This window comes from Ostrinia nubilalis, chromosome Z (assembly GCF_963855985.1).
Source record: "Ostrinia nubilalis chromosome Z, ilOstNubi1.1, whole genome shotgun sequence".
NCBI lineage: Eukaryota > Metazoa > Arthropoda > Insecta > Lepidoptera > Crambidae > Ostrinia > Ostrinia nubilalis.
In genome coordinates, this window is record NC_087119.1 from 15,142,898 (window position 1) to 15,162,373 (window position 19,476).

The 19,476-nt window shown below is 36.6% G+C and overlaps 1 protein-coding gene across 1 annotated transcript; it reads right to left on the reverse strand.

The window, feature by feature from the left end:
• Window positions 1-392: 392 nt before the first annotated feature.
• Window positions 393-19,222, reverse strand: LOC135086680 (uncharacterized). The gene is made up of 7 exons (XM_063981454.1): window positions 19,141-19,222; window positions 18,871-19,002; window positions 13,172-13,321; window positions 11,547-12,821; window positions 10,682-10,847; window positions 9,895-10,093; window positions 393-9,410 (listed from the first exon to the last, which is right to left on the reverse strand). The coding sequence occupies exons 2-7, from the start codon at window positions 18,997-18,999 to the stop codon at window positions 9,293-9,295; spliced, it is 2,037 nt and encodes a 678-aa protein (XP_063837524.1). The 5' UTR covers window positions 19,000-19,002; window positions 19,141-19,222; the 3' UTR covers window positions 393-9,292.
• Window positions 19,223-19,476: the final 254 nt, after the last annotated feature.

Sequence of the window (19,476 nt, forward strand, 5' to 3'; positions counted from 1 at the left end):
AAATCATTAGATCGTATTTGTTATGCTCGGGCCACACTAACGGGAAATGCCATTAATTATTGCGATAATGGACGTTAACCGTAGGAGTAGGTGATAGGTGTAATAGCCACGACTTTACGCGATAATTTGACAACGGCATTAAAGTTGCCGTTTGGCGTTGGCTATAGCTAAAAGAGATCAACGCGAGAATTAATGCGATGATGCGGCCATACCACACTACATCAGTGTCGAAATAATTATAACGTTAATGGGCATTGACGTTAGCCGTTAGTGTGGCCCCAGCATTAAGAATTAAATTAGGACATGAAAAGGAAATGGACATGGGCGGGCCTCTAATATTTTCAGCCATTATAGTTTTGTGTCGCGGTAGAGTTTTACGTAAGTAAAAACAATTTAACACGAATGAAAGTATATTTCATGATGTTGTATACATTCACAGCATTTATTTCATGTTATGGGACGTAATTTTATAGCACGACTACCTAATTGGGTTGTCACATTCTGTGCTTATACAATCAACAAATTCTTCATAATACTTACACAAGCATTCCACTAATACTAACCAATATTTATACACCGATATCACTCTGTGTTGTTACGGTGGCAAGTGCAATAATGGAGTTTACATTATTTTGAAATGTAAGGCTTTACTCCACAAAATATTTTAAATTTTTGACTTTCTAGCATGAAGAAAATTCGGATGTCAGCAGATTATGACAAACAGATAAACACGCTTTAATAAGGAACAGAACGTTCCTATTCCATGATAGCAACTCATATAACGAAACTGCATCATATTATAAAACGATTTACAAAATAATGGTGTATTTTGTGGCCTGAAAGACATTTTTGTGTGCTTTGAATAATCTTTAACAAGACCGAATTAAAAAACTAATAGGTATTATTGCTATGAATTCTGGGGGACGAACTTACGATAAATAATAATGTATGGTGCTGCCAGGCGCAAATATTTTGTGGAGCAAATCCTTCTGAAGATACATGTTCACATAATTTAAAAGACATTGGTGGTGCATTTATGCGTACGGGTATGAAGTGGATTGACATAGGCCACGTTCGCAAAGTAGATGAAATACTATTAGAATTTATCATCAAATCTTTGCATTCTTGGGATCAGACTGCGAACATCACTCTACCTACCTAATCGTCACCGTCATAAATGTTTCTCCAACATGCTGTAACGTTACAGTATTATCCTGGACCACATACATCGCGATAACCCGAAGATTCGCTCTATGGCGATGTGTACGTACAGCCAGGCCTGTTCATCTCCGCGAGTTTACATCGAAAACAAAACACGCACGATGACCCACCTACAGGATACTATTCGACAAGGCCTCACATACGAGCGAACATTGACTCACGCACGCGTATTCTTGTGTATGATGGAAGAAAATAAAGAAAATGGTGTACTAAATACTGTGCAGTATTTAACTGCCTAAATAATAATAAAAAGACAGAATGTACTTTTTTAAGTTGCCTCAAGACACTGAGAGGTAAATAAGTAGTTAATATTATTCATGATAATTAATGCTAAATCATGTATTTCCTCCGCCATTTTCCGCAGTTTGGCACCTCACGTCACATCATTTTACCGAAGTCAGCCCTATAGCTTCGGCGCAGTGCCGATAACTGACATTTGTCAACAAAATGGTGCTTGACTCTTGAGACAGGCTAAATTACACCATATTGTTAATGACATTGAGCATACATTTTTTTAAATACCTTCGCGAAGTAAAACTTCTGTACGTAGTACTTATTATTATCGGAGTTTTTTGCATAGTCGCTAAACTTCGTTCCCGAAGGTGTGACGATGTGTGTGGTGGTGTGAAAATCGCGATGTGTGTGGCCCAGGGGTTAGTAGTTAAGGTAAATTCCCATTTTCACGTAATAATGTAATGCAAAACGTGCGGATTTGTAAGAGGCCTGCTGCATGCACAGGCCTTCGTGGTTTTATGCAATGGACAGGTAAAATGTGTAAAATTTAAATTATTGAATTTGGTAGAGTTGGTCCCTATGGGCCTTATCAATAAAAGTTACACGCTAGTTGAACTCTGGCTTAAGTTGTGATTTAGTATGGAAATGTCATTTTAATCCAGAGTTCATCCTAGGTGTAACTTTAATAAGGGTGTATTGGTTTACAATCCGTAAGTGTCTCATCACGATGAGTTTAGATAGGACTACATGGTAGGTACCGCGTGCAAAGAGTCGCTCGGGGACGGCTATTCTGCTTTGCTTAGTCTTAGGTCCGTATTATTACAGGACAAAGCTCAAAACTCGTTATACTCAAGCATAGAGGTTCTGCTTTTGATTGTGCAGAATCTACTTTATGCCCGAGATTAAAATTAGTTTTGATAGTTTTTGTTTACAAAACAACGGTCTTTAGTGTTTCAAGTAAAAGTTATAGACGGTTCCGTTAGTTCTTAGTATAGGTTATTCATGTAAACCAAAATATGTATGGTGTTTGTGTAGCTTTCTTTTACAATTTACGAGTATATTTCAAAAACAAGACTGATCCTAAAAGCGCGTGCAGCGCACGGTAATCGCTTGCTGCCATCGACTTCATTGCCGCGAACTGCATTCGTACATAGTGAATATAAACGTCCACCACCAAGAATAATTCTAGTACAGAAAAAACTTCTAAGAAAAATATAAGATATCACTGCAGATAAGACTCAAAAGTACTTAATATTATAACTCGTACTATACCACGAGAAAATAAGTACTCCTTATGTAAATTTGTCACAAGTTTTCACAATCGGTGTATTTAACCTACCATGTTACGGACTCAAATAGCTCTTACTTGGGGAAGGCATCAACAAAACAATAGTGTAGTCAGAGCAAGAAAGAACTATAAAGTATGCCTTGGCTAGTCCATATTAAATTTTAAGCAAGTTAAGAGCACTTTACAATTTGTAATTGATTAATATTATAACAATGAAGATGTTTGACCGTCCGTTTCATCTCATTCGACAATACCTAGTATATTCGTATAAAATTGTATTGCAGGCATGTAAATTATCCACTCTTTTCTTGCTTCTGACTATTAGATCCTTACCTATTTAGAATATGAGTTACATCACATATAGGGCACTGTAAAGCCAACCGAGACAATGTGAATTAAAAGTTTATTGTAACTCAAGTGAAACTATACATTACACAAGTGAATAAAAATGGTGTAGGTTATAGTGTATATTCCTGTAACAGAAATATGACTTATTCGATTTATAATGTCGACATGTGCTAATTTTTTGGTTACCTATATTATGTATGCACGACAGCCAAACTATGAAAAAATTAGACTTCATATAATTTGATACACAATGCTTCATATATATTACTTTGCATATTTAACGTCACATAATCTACTGGCAATAAAAAAACTTGTATGTAAAACTGGTAAATAGACTTGGTGAAGTTTCATATAAATACATATAAATTGACAGGATGAGTGAAATTCATAGATTTAATAAACATAATATAATTATGAGGTGAAAGTTATAATAACTGATATTGAATATATCACAAAGTAGCTTAGAACTAGTTGACGATATATTGCCTTAACTATATTTTGCCTCCCCAATATTAAGATTTATAACAACATGATAAATGAAAAAGCTGGTACACTTAATATAATATTGGTGTTCATTATTCTGAAGTATAGGTTTCTACACGACTCTATTTCTGTAATAACGCTTATTTTTGTAATTGCTATGCAAATAAGGTTATCAAACGTATAGTCAACAATAGTTGCAATTCAATGAGTCAAAATATCTAATAGTTTATTCAATGTATGTATCTGACGTGACAAAAATACTTCATTCGACAGTATCCTAGATTATGAGCTACATACTGACCTACATAAGACAATTCGACAAAAACATATCGACAGCTACATTATGTGATTATCTATTACATTGATTTTATCTTTAATCAGAACCATACGTTTGTTCAGTATAAGATTATATTAATTGGCGGTAGCAATAGTTACATTTAACTAACGTTATATTGTTGAGTAAATAATATGCATATTCGCTTTAGCCAACCCACAGCCAGCTAATTGGTATTTTGAAAAAGATCACATTATCGCTATTCTTATAATTATGTATCATTATTCATCTGATTATTATTATAACTGGGCGTTAATATACTGGTTAATACTAATTTTCTTTAGATTTTGTATATTTCATAAGTGTAGATAAGTCATAAAAATTCCGCAGGATAGGGCCTGAATGGACCAATGTTACACATTGCCCACACGACGACGATCGCCGCCAAGCTAAGGGCCGCCAAAGACGTGCTACTTTAACGCTACACGGCAGAACAGCATCAGAACTCTGTCTCGCGTCAATAGATTTGACCAATCACAGGACAATCTATGACTAAGATTGAATCTAGTTTCACGTGGTTTTGTAGTACGCATCCCAATGTATTACGCGGTAGGCGACCCCTTACGGCAAGTGTCAATATTGGCCCAAGATCCGACCCGTCACAGATGCAACAGGTAACGTCGTTAAATCACTATTCCAGCATTATTAGTATAAATACAAATTACCTACATGATTGAGATTTGAACATTAATCACATATTGCGTTATTGAAACCGATCGATAAGTTTACACTAAATTGGTCAAAGTATGTATGTGTGCACCACAATAAACCACAACAAGACATTTGACTCCCATTACACGGAAATTAATTACTTATGTGTAAACAACATTCATAAAAATATTTTAATATCAATTGTTATAAATTGGCGAGGCGATATATGTATTACATTAGAGTATGTGTATCTGAATTATATTACTCTAGTCAAACATCGGAATACTTTGCAAACTACTAATTTCTTACGGGCGCAGCATGCAGTTACGTGCTCCAGTGTGTACGCCGGCAGTAAACCAATACAAAATTAATGTTAAATCCCAATGAGACCCCTTACATATAATTCTATCAAATGCTTGCAAGCTATAAATGTATGTATATAACGTTTTATCATCTATACCTGTGAGGTTTATTTTTTACAACGCACTTGTGTTTGAAACATATAGATTACTATTTTAACTACGATTATTCACTTTAGCTACATAACACAATAGTATAATGTATAAAAGCCACCAATATACATACGTATCTAACTTGCTATAGTAGTATTATATCATTCATTACGCTATATTGGCAAGAATTCTATTTGTACTCATGTGCGTATTAGTGCTTTAAATAATTCAATGCAGTTAAAATAATAATTTAAAATCATTACATACTGGAAATAAATCAATTCCTGCTAAGGAGGGGTAAAATACTCTGCTCAATGCGATGCAACAATCAAGCCGGCGCGGCGGCGTGGCGTGTCAATGAAGTAGAACTAAAAGAATCTTTGTTACATAAAAAAACAAGCAACATAATACAATCTATGACGTCATCAATGCGAAATGCATCGAATATCACGAAGGACTTTAGATCGTAAACACTAGTGTTGTAGTCATAACATTTACACCCTATCAGTATGCAATTTATTCAGAGCTCTGTTGCCATATTTTACCTTATTATAGTCATTTTTACAAAAAATAAGTACAAATCTATTTTCTGCGGGAACGCACAATACACGGTATATTACTATGAATTATTAAGTAAGTATTAACTTCACATGACTAAAGTATTGAGTTCGTAAGTAGACGGTGTCATATACATAATAATCATTTCATTCGTGACGTAAATATTTAGAATATAAGTGTAATGCATTATGTCGCACAGCCATAATCAATCTCGTTACTCGTAATCTTTCGATACGAGTTGAGGATTTTCCGGTTATTAGAAAGCGTGCTCGGTCATTCAAAGTCAATTGATAGAGAAGCTATAGTTGTTTCATCCACGAAGACGCGCCCCACCACTCCCCGGTCGAGGGAAGCGCGGGATGCGGGGAGCCTGATCCGACCAATCCGAGCGTCATCATTGTAGTGTGCGCGCGCACTCACGAACAACTATCCAATTGCAACGCTGCCAATGCCAACAATGATGCTCGGATTGTTCGGATCAAACTGCGCTTCCCCCGACCAAAAAGTGGTGGGAGGCGCGTCTTCGTGGATGAAACGATCTATACCACTCTGTATATCCCTAGTAACAATATTATGTAAGTATGGTTTACTTAAAACAGCCACAACACTATCTCCCCTTATCATCAAGAGGTCTTAAGTTCATAACACTAAATGACAACCATTTGGATGTATTGAACGATTACTATTCTAGGCAGCGCCGAGATTTATGAGGTACATTTGTACTAAACGATTTCTCGTTTTATATTAATAAAACGTGACAACCATCAATACGAGTAATGTGTCGAAATTAAAGGCGTGACATTCTTGATGTTGGCAGGTTTCTAAAATATAACTAGAAATTATAAACCACATTAATACTAAGTATTAATTTATGTAGAAGCAAGTTACACAAAAATATTAAAATATTATTCGAACTGTTAAGGTGATATGTATTTGTTTGTAATACCTTAATGGTACGTCTTAAATGTTACGTCACGATGGTATACTATGAAGGCAATATAATCTGGGAATAAAAAATAAAGCAAATAAAATAACTTACAATACATGTAATGCACAATAATGATATAATGCAACCATGTTAAAATAACGAATATCTTTGGTAAATCAAAGTTTCTGGCATAGTGCAGGCATTATGACGTGCAATCCATTACGCGGAAAAACGTATAGCGGGCCAATAGTGACAAAAGTAAAACTAACCAAATACTTAATCAAGCACTGGGCATTTGTATATGATTAAAAAAAGTGAATTATCATTTAATTTCATTAAAAATATATAGAGTGAAGTAATGTAGTTGGACTTAAAATAATGCCTGCAAGATGTCAACAGTTTATTAAATAATTAAAATTTTGAAAACGTTAAAACGTTCGTGGACATTACTTTGCAACAGAACTTTGTAATAATATGTTAAGAAAATCAAAATTTGCGATTGTTTCGTAGAAAATAACCCCATTTCCAGCGTAAATCAAAATAACAAACAAGTATTGGTCGCGAAATAAAAGTTGAGGTGAACACATACACTGATGTAATATTAGAATACAGAACAAATCAGTCAGCATTATGCAAGACGTCAGCGCGACACGCATATACAAATCATTTGCTACTAGCAGGCGTGTTCATCTCCGCGAGTTTGCATCGAAAACAAAACACGCGCGACTTCACCTCCTTCTCTCTCTCCTCTTCACCCATTTGCATTGTAAAGACAATAAACTATTACTATTCTGTGCTACTAGTTAGATGGCCTCAACCATAGAGATCTAGAGAGATGCCAACTAATGCGCCGAGTTCGGAACGCAGTGTCGCATTAGAAATTCACACACACAAAGTAATCAAAATAAAAACAATACGTCGCGAAGAGTGTGTCATGCACACATTGCAAGTAATGTACGTACAGCACCAATACATACGCAGTCCGCAGTGACGTACGATCGAATGTAATCTGTTAGTTTGAATTTTCTCATTATCTACTGCGGTATCAGTACTCAACGTTCGAATAATCTTTAGTACTACGCAATCAATATAAACTGTTTACACATAAATAACGTCGCTGCTGTCATCATTGCTGTCGCGAGCAATGTGTTCTGTTTTTGGAAATCTTGTCGCGACACTGGCCCCGCCCCCTTTTCTCATCTCTCTTTAGTTTCTGTGATCTGTGGCCTCAACTCTCGTCACGCGACAATAGCTTCGATAGACTGAGAGAAAACCAATGAATCCTTCCAAATGGGTCTCTGTAGGTTTTGTAGACCAAAAGACTTACATTATTCATTAAGAGCTCGTGACTGCTGAGAAAGACTCTTAGAGTATTGAAAACAGTTGTACATGAACATTTAATCAAAATGCTCAAGTCAAATTTTTTGTTTGCCATGGATTAGTTAGAGAGTATTTACCCTGGGCCGCACCATCTTACTTTAACTATAACAATATTTAGTCAAAAGACTGTCAAACTCCATACAAAAACAACAGTTAAAGTTATAGTTAAGGTGATGCAACTCAGCCATAGTATACCAACAGTTATTTTCATTTGCGCTAGAGTTGAGGTTTTCTCAACATTAGTACCTATTTCATACCAAAACATTTTCTTGACAAACGGACCGCGCATTAATTTTGTATAGCAAATTACAACCGTCATGTTAAGTGTCCACGAACATGTAAAAATACGTAAAGCCTGACAAAAACCGACACCGAGTGCAATTTCCCCTATTTTAGAAAATAACATGAACGTGCCTATCATTATTTACGTTAATTAAGTGGTACTCATTTGTAAAAAGTGGTATTTTAAACTAAATACACTAAAATTATTTAAATATACAGACAAAAAAGTGCCGAAAATCCTAATCGGTCTGTTTTTCGATAATTATACATCCTGAGACCAAATGAGACTCAAAACAAGATCTTTAATACGTTATTACTTTCCTCTTGCCAAACGGTACCACTTGTTTTTTGTCAGACTCAACATAAAAATTATATTACATTAAAAATTAATTAAATCTTAAATTATATTACTTATATGTACAAAATTACAAATTCATCTCCATAAATATACATACATGTTAAAATATAAAATCTGAAACAATTTATACTATTACTAAGTGCTTCTACCACACAACCACAAAATAAATAAAAGTAACGCATATTTAAGAATATACATACATTACACATAATTTACATTTAAATAATAGGCCAAAATGTATGAAAGAATCCATATGCTTGTCTATAACAAATTTACTCTATTTATTCTGTAATAAATAATGTTGTACTTGCTAGGATTGCTTAGGTCGCACTTAGCCAATCTAAATATGTAGTATATGAATATGTATAGCGATACAAAATACTATATGCACGATTATGTTTGTAGCAGCGTTTGGGTGTATTTTATATATAGTATAAACTGACGTGATGCTACGGTTATAACTTCAAAGCTCAGTTTATCTAAATATAAAGTGAATGAGGCACGAAGACCGGTATCTATCTATGCACTTATCTAATTTATAATTTATTACCAGATATAAAAGTCTACCAAATCATATAATAATAAAATAATATCTATTTCATGTGAAATAATAATTTATACAAATATATTAAAAAGATTTCATTGCAATGTACCTACTGTAATTAAAATAAATTGATTATAAATATTAATGTGAAGGTCAATGTATAAAAGATGGTGTTAGGGATTACAACTATAGTTATAGTAATGCTAGCTTATCCTATCACGTTTGGTGTGTTCAGATGTCTGCGAGGAGCTCTGAGTAGTAGTGCGTCGCGCTCAGATAGTCCACCAACCGCCGCGGCAGTGGCAGGCTACTTATGAGGTCTCGTCGTACATACTTTAATATCACAAATCTGGAAAAAAATACGAAAATCATCACCATGTAATAATAGGCTAGACCTGTTGAAAAAGAGACACAGAAGTTCACAGAACGCCTCAAAAGATAGTAAATTCTTAAGCTCGATGAAAGAAACTAAAGAGCATCGACTAATAGATGGCGCTATTAATGGAATAGCAATCAAACACTCAACTCCTCCTTCAGTCATAACACTGTCACTCATGCTTTCACATTTTACTTTTCGTGTGAGGTATTACTACTTCGCGTAACATTATTGAGTGTCATCTCATGTTTGTAACATTTGCATAATTGGCCCGCTGGTAACGAGGTAAAAAGGGGTATTAACTAATACGATACTAAAGAGCCTAGGCCACGCCCTATAATGCTTGTCACGATAAAATTTTATCGTTGCATTATATCGATTGTGTGCGATAAGCCCATACATTTGTCGTCTAAAATCATCGATAATCCATCAACTGGAAAAAAGGGCGTCTTATCACCTGCACATGTGCTGCAAGCTCTGCACACGCTTGAACCTGGAGACAGGATACAGCAGCTGGACGCGCACAGGTCCCAACACCGGCCGCAGGTTCAAAAAGAACAAGTAGCGCCCGCTGCGTGACGTCTCCACCGCATTCTCGATGAACTCCACGATCGTCTGCGCTTTGAACATCGTACAGCCACCAAAGCAAAAGTTACCTGCGGAAAGAACATAACTGTCTTACATTCGAGACAAACTTGACCTTCACTGGTTGGGTTTTTATTGGCAGTCAAGTTGACTAGACCCGTTGACTGAGTCAACGGGTCAAGCTACAGATCCTGGCTACACAGGAGTAGCAGTGGTGGGAAAGAGAGGTGGGAATAGTCCTGTCTTACATTTGGCTGGCTCTCGTTTTGTTGAGCGCCGCCTTTGAATTATGAATTATGTCGCATTTTACGCGCATTCAGGATGTCGCGCGAGTTGCAAATTTTGAAATTAGTTACAACAACACAAAAATCGCAAGCCAATTAGGAGTTCGGTATCTAATCCTTTATTTGCCGCCAGCAGAATATGTGTTGATTTCAAATTTTTATCTATGACGTTAGCATAGCTATTTCACAAAACCTTTCAATGTGTTTACTTTGGCCATCATAGGAGACTATTGGAGCGAATGAGAGATGTTCGAGAGTAACCAATAGCAGTTAACTCGCTTTACTATGACCGCAGGGATACTTTATACAGATGACGTTTCAAAAACTATATGCATAGCTTTTGTATAAAGTAAATTAATAAAAAATGGTGCTTACCCTGATCATGTTCAATCCTTACATGTCTAAGTCCATTTAACTTAAACGTTAAAGTGAATATATAATGGTCGTCACTACTATCTCTCACAATGAATGAACCATCCGGCTCATTGGACAGAATTTTTTCGGCAGCTTCCACTGATATCGGACCCCAGTACCAGCCATACTGTAAAGAAATAAATAAAACATCAGTGGAGACGGCAGAAAAACTTGTAGACATGAGGAAACTTTATCAAAGGTATTAACATTTTGCATTTTTGTAACTTTCCATATTTGCAATAAAAAAATTGTGTATGTGTGATAAACAACTTTTTCCTGAAATACTTAAAATACCTTTTACGAAAACACGAAATGTTTTTCGCTTTCTTGGCATCATAGATAAAATTGTGTAAATTGTACAAATTGGAATCAACAAGCTGAATTAAATTAGGAAGGCTCACTTGCGACGAACGAGTAATGTTTTATTTATAAACGGAGTTCTACAAGGACTAAGTCGAGGTCATCGTGAGCATACACAGAGAAGTGTTAGTTTTTAAATATTAGTGTTTTTTTTAACAAACAGAGTTTGGGTGCAGCAAAGCAGTGTAGAGGGATTAGAAAAGTATTTTCACGTTTTTAGTTGCATGCCAGGGCCTATCTGTGGCCTAATACAAATGTCACAAGACCTGCAATCCCACATAGTATTGTTTTCAAATTTTCACTATGAATTTACAAAATTAGCTTAATTTGAAGAAAACCTAAAGAAATCTATAGCATTTGAGAATATCGTAGAGGTCGTGCGTGATACGTAATTCGAGATCGTGAACGCGGTGGTGCTGTTTTACTTCTAGGTTTTGATGAAGTGATGTAAAAAATGTGAACTCACGTCTTTGACTTTCTGTAAAGAGGTAGCAAAGTCCATGACTGTATCCTCTTCGCTGGCGCGGCGGCGCGAGGAGTGCGGCGCGGGGGGCAGCGGGGGCAGCGCCCGGCGCACGGCGGGCGGCGGCGACGCGGCGCCCTCCACCCGCTCCACCTCCGACCCCTCCGGGCCCTCCGATGCCGGCTGCCTCCGCCAGCGAAACAAATTACAAAAACTCTGCTTCAAATTCAACGACAAAATCCGCACCGGAGACATCTTCGTCTTCTGACTCTGACACGACTTCTTCGATCCCTTCTCACTCTTATCTACCTCTATCAAATCCTTCGGTATATTCTCTTTATGCTTCTTATTCTTCGCATTCATACCAAACGAATTCTTGCTCGACTTTTTGTGATTATTGTTCGTCTCCATCGACTTCGTTATCTCATTGCTCTCTTTCAGCAGCACTGTCGCGTTAGCATCTTTTGCGTGCCTCGTGTGTATAGCGACGTTTGTTATGATGGCATTACTCTTTTTGTTGATGGTGTTCCTGCATTCCGAGTCACTGGAACTAGAATAAAGCGTGTGCAGATACTTTCTCATTTCGCGAAGAGTCAAATGTAAAGAATCTGTGTCTGAATCAGTCGCATTTTTCTTAACAGAAGAACTAGGTAAACTGTGTCGTTTACTTTTTACGTCCTTATGTCTCGTCGTGTCTTTTGATTTGTGATTTCTCTCTGGCGGATAATTGCTTAAACCTACACCGAGAGGTGTGCTCTTTCCACGTTTCTTGTTATTTCTTGGGGGTCGCTTTCCCTTATTTCTCATATTATTGTTATGATTAGGTCGGACCATATCAATGGGTACTGCATAAATGTCGCTGTCGAATGGGACATTGTACATATCCGTAATATCTGACGTTTTTGCAGATAACGTGTCATGTGAAATAGCTTGTGTTATGAAACTCGAGTCGTCTGCTTGAAACTGAGTAACAAGTGAATTGTGACTGCTAGAGAGGCGAGAAGACAAGGAGTTGCGGGAAGAGGGCCTGTTCGCGCGACATGGGCTGAGATGCAGAAGTCTTGGGCTTGCAAATCGGTGATTTAAACACTGCCGTCGTTCATATAATGTTTCTGGTTTTAATTTCCTGGGATACAATGGTGAAACATGTCTTGTAGTCATCGGTATATCTAGACTGGAGAAATTAGGCTTGTTTGTGGATTCATGGGTACACAAAACAGTTGGAGGTACAAAGACAGCTGTACATGACGTGTCTTCATTGATTCGAACAGGATTGTCCTGAAACAAAATATGCACTGTATTTTAATTTAGCCTTATTTAGGTATTGATGCAACAAAAACAAATAGATTATATCCTGTGTATTGCGAAGTGGTAAGGTTGCAATAAAGATTAATTCATTAGTGGTTTACGGCCACATGCAACATTCCATATTAGTTACAAATCATGTTTAGTATTTTTTATTCATCTCAAACAATTTATAGTAATTCAGTAATATTTTGAACATGATTTATTTAACTAATTTATTAATGTTTAAAATTAATTGCTTGTTAATATAATGAATAAGATAACTAGATTTACATTATTTTATTATTTCAAAGCATCTTTTAGAGTCATAAAAGAAAACTTACCTGGAATTCTGGCGGGGGCTCGATTGTAGTAAGTATTACTTTGGCTGGGCCTTTTTTCACCGTATTAAAAAAATCACCACACATGCGCTCAGAGGCATCTGTAGACTCACAAAGTGACAGTGACCTCTCATCAAAGTCACTTTCCTGCAACTACAAAACACTTTGGATTAGACGTGCGCGCCGCCGCGGCGCGCCGCCGCCATAAGGAGTCAGCGCGCCGCCGCCGCCGCCGGTAGTTTAAAATTCGCGCCGAGACAAAATCAAAATCAAAAATATTTATTCAGTTTAGACCACAAGTGGCACTTATGAACGTCAAATATAAAAAAGAGGTAGCCCTTATGGGGCACTTTACATGTCTCCTTATCTTTTGGGCCCTACCAGCGCTTCGAGACAAACATATTATGGCAAGTGCTGAGAAGAAACGCCGGAACAAACTCAGTCACCACTTATTGCTAGGAATTATCTAACGGTAAGAATAGCCAAATTTAAGTACATCAAATATGCGCAGACTGAACTGACCACGCATCCTTGTCATCAATATAGTCTCGAACCTTGTAGTACCCTTTGGACATAAGGGTATTTTTTATATGTATCTTAAATTTGTTTATTGGCAATTCGACAAGGTTGTGTGGTATTTTGTTAAATATGGTAATCCCCAAGAATGAATTACCTATTTTATGCAACCTAAATGATGGAACAGCAAGTTTAAAACTCTTTGGAGACTGTTTCTCAAGTAATAGAGGAAGATGAAAACGATCCAATCTCGGAAGACAGTGAAGACGTGGTAGAGAGACAGAAGCTCGTGTCTTATTTGGAAATTTGGCAAACATACCTACAGTTAAAACTTCTACTCCAACGAGATGGCACAGTGTCTTAGAAATGCTCGAAAGTATGGCGCACTTGATTTTAGCAATTCTGCGAGCTATGTCGGTTACTTTGGTTCTCCTGCGGATCTCCTCATTTCTGATTCGATCACGCAGGAAAACTCCGAGTATAGCCCGCTCCATCGCCCTTTGGGTGACCTTGAGCCTTCTTATGAGGCCCATAGTAAGCGACCATGTCTCAGATCCGTATACCATCACTGGCAACACACACTGGTCAAAGTCTTTTGACTTGAGTGGGCGGGGCACATAGAGCTCGTAGAGACGATGGCCGTTGGGGCAGGAAAGTTCTCGAGTGGCGACCACGGGCTGGAAGATGTAGCGTGGGCCTCCTACTAGGTGGACCGACGATCTGGTAAAGATCGCGGGAAGAGCCTGGATGCGGGCAGCGCAGGACCGTTCATTATGGAAAACCTTGGGGGAGGCCTTTGTCCAGCAGTGGACGTCATTTGGCTGAAACGATGGCACACTGTTGTAATATCATCATCATTTCAGCCACAGGACGTCCACTGCTGAAAATAGGCCTCCCCCAATGACTTCCACATCGCACGGTTGGTAGCGGCCTGCATCCAGCGCCTTCCTGCTACCATTATCAGGTCGTCGTTGCGCTGCGTTTTCCGGTAGGTACGCGGCCTCCATTCCAGAACCTTGCTGCCCCATCGGCCGTCAGTTCTGCGTACTATGTGCCCTGCCCACTGCCACTTCAGCTTGCTAATCCGTCTAAACCCGTTGTAGCTAAAGCTGTTGTAATAGGAACCCGATAAATAGCATCATACGTCGGATAGGGCCAGATGGTATGACAATTTCCTTAGCAGAATGGATTTTGTTAGAGGATTTATGCAATTTTCTGAGCAAGTTTCGGCAAATTGTTGAAATTTTATCAGCATCAAAATCGAGAACAATCAACCTTGCTCTCGTATTTAAAGCCGAAATAAAAGACGTGCTTAATTCGATTGATGATGACAAGTCGCTAATAATAACATCCTTAAAAAGGAAAATTTTGATGAAACTGGACACACGCTTCCCAGCCAGTAAGGCTGTTGTTGCTGCAGCATTATTAGACTGTAGGTTTATGAAGCTTGAAAAAGTTGACCTCTATCTGACTGCTAACGAATTAACTCCAGCTGGTTCTTGGCAGAATATACCAAAGAATTAATCCCTTACTACGAACATAATCAACCATTATTACACCAGGAGGGTCCCCAGGAAGAAGCGAGTACAACGGGACTATTCCCACCTCTCGTTCCCACCACTGCAACTCCTGTGTAGCCAGAATCTACAGCTTGACCGCCACAAAAACCCAAACAATGAAGGTCAAGAAGCGAGTACAAGTAAAGTTTTAATACTTTCCCAACTCTCGCGCAAATACAGCATGCAACACAGTTCTCATGGTTCCGGCTTCGATGATGCTGTTGACCAGGAAGCTTGGAAATACCTAGCTACTGCTGATCCTGCGGAACTTGAAGACGGGGACATCTTGTCCTACTGGCAAACCAGACAATCTGCCTTCCCGCGTTTATCGTCATTTGCTCAGGCTCTGTTATGCATTCCAGCAACCAGCACTCCGAGTGAAAGAGTGTTTTCGGTTGCTAGATTGCTTTTAACAGCCAAAAGATCCCGGCTCAGTCCATTTAGGGTGAATAAAATAATTTTTGTGCACGAGAAATATAAAAGTTGCAAACAAAATATTTCTGTCAAGAAAAGTGGTTGAGTCAACTTTTTAGTTTACTTAATAAAGTTATTTCGTTTAAACGTGGTTTTTGATTATACGTCTTAATATACAAAGTTGAAAAATCCCACGCCGCCGGCGTTACGCCGCCGCCGTGTATTTTTTCGTGGCGCGCCGCCGCCCGATTTTTTTCGACCGGCGCGCACGTCTACTTTGGATTAAAATCTGATAGTACATAATATTTTTATATTCAGACACAGTTAATAGACAATGTTTAGTGCTTTGCATTAAAACAAGTTTTGATTATTAAAGCATGAATTACATCTTTAAGTGCAGGTGCCACAAAATGAGATTATATGTACTATAGTACTTTATCACAACACAGATTAGTTTATGTGATTAAAAATTATAAAATTCGCCATTTCAACAAAACATAATGAATACTGTGCAATAACACAAGCAAAATCATAAAACAATGGACTCAAACAATTAAAATATCAAACAAGAATTGCTTACAGAATTTCGCATTGCATAAATAATAGTATCCAATTAGAATGAAACTCGCAATTAAAAAGTAAAGGGAACTTAACATATTACTATTATTGTGTTTTGGTCACGCATAAGCAGCTACATGGATTCTGATTTAATATGAGAATTATAAATAACTTGAAAAAATCGAACTGCCTGATGGATGTCATTTAATATGTACAAATAATGACAATTTTCTTTATGACCATTTATACACAGAAACAAAATAAAAATATAATAAGACATCAGAGAAGAATAATAAAATAGGTACATTTTGATATAGGTAAGGATGCTATCAAATTAGTTGTAATCAGGAATTTGGTGCTTACATTTTGTATAAAAAACATGTGTCCAAGTCGAGCAAAAAAGCGGCACGGCCGTACCATCCTTTTCTCGAAGCAATTCAGGCCATTTTCGACCGCCTGTAACTTCGTTGTGGATAAAACTAGAAGGCTGAATTTTCATTAGCTATGCAGGCATTGTAAAGACACGGTATATTTAAAATTTCATTCAATTTGAACCAGTAGTTTAAGAATTATAACGGGTCAAAGTTACTTAATTTTGTCACTCACTGACTGACTCACTGACTCACTGACTCACCGATCATCAAAACTCTAAGGCACTTCTAGCAGACCTAGAAGCTTCAAATTTGGAATATAAGTAGTGTTTGGTGTATGAATCAAGGAAAAACTAAAATATTTGGGGGCACAGTAGTGCAACCGCCAAGTCGAGTAAAATTTTTCAATTTCGGTCCAGTTTTCTAGATACATAACTGCTGTCTACAAAATACAAAAAGAAATGAGATCCCATCAAAAACAATACTTGTCAAAAAAACCAAGTCTCGCAACTCAGTTGTTCTACGGTAAAAAGTTGTGAGATCCATGTAATACCAAGTCCAGGCCAGGAAATCTTTAACGTTTTACATAAATATATTGACTTGGCCATCGCATGAAAACACGTGTAAATTAAATTATTTAGTGCGATGGCCAAGTCAATAATTTATGTAAAACGTTAAAGATTTCCTGGCCTGGACTTGGTATTACATGGATCTCACAACTTTTTACCGTAGAACAACTGAGTTGCGAGACTTGGTTTTTTTGACAAGTATTGTTTTTGATGGGATTATTTTATTTTGGTAGTCCTCCTACAGATTCTACTGCAGTCTGACTCCAATGTTCTATTTTGAGAGCAACCTTACAGTAAACATATGAAGTATCAAAGTAACATAAATAAAGCACATAAAATTAAAAAAATACAAAGTTTTAACACTGCAGATTTCTCAAATATACAAGCCATGCACACAACATCAACAAAATGTGTAAATAAATTTAAAAAATTAAGTTAACCCTGATTTAACATAAATTCATCCCTTTCCATTAGGGTTTTCTATAATCGCTAGCTATACTTCCTAATTCCGCTGCTATTTGTGTGAACAAAATTTTGAATGTTCATTTACTTGAATATTTGGAAACTAAATGATCCTAGAAAACTGTTATTTGGACACTAGCCTCACAACAGACACATATAGATATCTTTGACAACAAACATGATCCATGCATTTGCATAGTTTACCTATGATCAGTCATTGCTTGCAACTCTGCCAAGCTTCTGGTAGAGCTAAAATAAATAGCTCAAACAAAATGAAACGCCATGCATGCATCTTTTAGGATAAGCCCTGAAATTATGTTTACATAAATTATCATAGTAATATACACACAATCGCAATTCAATTAGGATTAGTAGTGTGTAAATAAATTGATACATGTTTTTAAACATTATCTTAGATTTGAATATAAAAAAAAGGATTACTCAACAATCATATCTTTGCTAGCTTGTGTCTCTAACGAAAATTTTGTGAAATGTGTAAATTAAACAGATGAAAAGATGAGTTTTTTTTGTTAATATTTTCAAATTTAAAGCAGTGGAATTGCCAGGAAGCAGTGATGATCACAAACAACAAACATACTTCCATATTAGTTAGATTACATTAGTAACACAACATGGCAAAACAGTATGAATTAACAGACCTAAAACTTTAAATTTAGCTTGGATTTCATCTCGATCAAGGATCTTTAACTTCTAATTGTAAGCCTTGACCACACCTAAAAAAGTAAAATATAATAGGTAAGTAAGTGGATAGATTTATTACAATAAGGAAAAAGGATGTCTTAAGTGTAAAATAACATGTTATTATTGAGTGTCCAGTTGTTATAAGTTAATAAGAATAATTTTGACTATTTTTTGGAAATATTTGGGTTTATCAGGAAAACCCAATATTTCAATTATTAGTACATTATGATGCAGGGATGTAAGATAATTATATCATTTTCTAAAACAATAAATAATAAATAACAAGAAAGAAAATTGGATTGTTTAAACATGACACTGAGGATTTAAGTTTTAGGGGTTCTCTGAATCAAATATTATCGAAATAATAAATGGTTAAAGCAAGCTATCTACTTAATTTCTACGCAATAGGAAAATGTGTAGGCAAATTAGTAGCTACTAGAGTACATAAACGTCAGTCATAACGAGTCATCGATAATGTCTTAACATGTTATTTACCTATAATTCTTGAAGATTTACATACATGGATTTACGAGAAATTAGAGTCTGCTTACCTCGGATGCAACGTGATGCCATCCACTAGCGGAATCACTTGAAAATGAACCACTTGTAATCAGCAAGCCACTATCTTCACTTAACGGAGGCGCCTCAGATTGTGTTGAGAAAGAAGGCGGTGACTCCATCCCCTTTGAAATGGATACGATACCAAATAATGTAATGAAAAAACATAAAATGGACGTGGATATCTTAAATATCTAAAAAAGAAATGACGAAAACAACATGCAGCGACTGATTACTACAAAAATTAATAAATCGAATCTAACCTAACCCCACCAGATGGTAAGTCTTAAGCTTTTACGTAAATGCCACCAATCATGAGACATTATTTATAAACATTTTGAATCTGATTGGTTAGGTAAATGTCAAAAAAGCGGAACCACAATATTAATCGATTTTATTGGTCCCAGGTCCCAGCTGGTGAGCTCATCATGCAAGGAGTTCTAAGTTGGTTGTCAAAGATATGATAACAAAGTCTGAGATGACTGATTCATTACACATTTTTGAATGTTTATTAATTTATTTTGGAAAGAAAATAAATGGGAATATCTATTATGGTTTAAAATAAATACACTCTTAATTAATAATTCATGAATATTCTT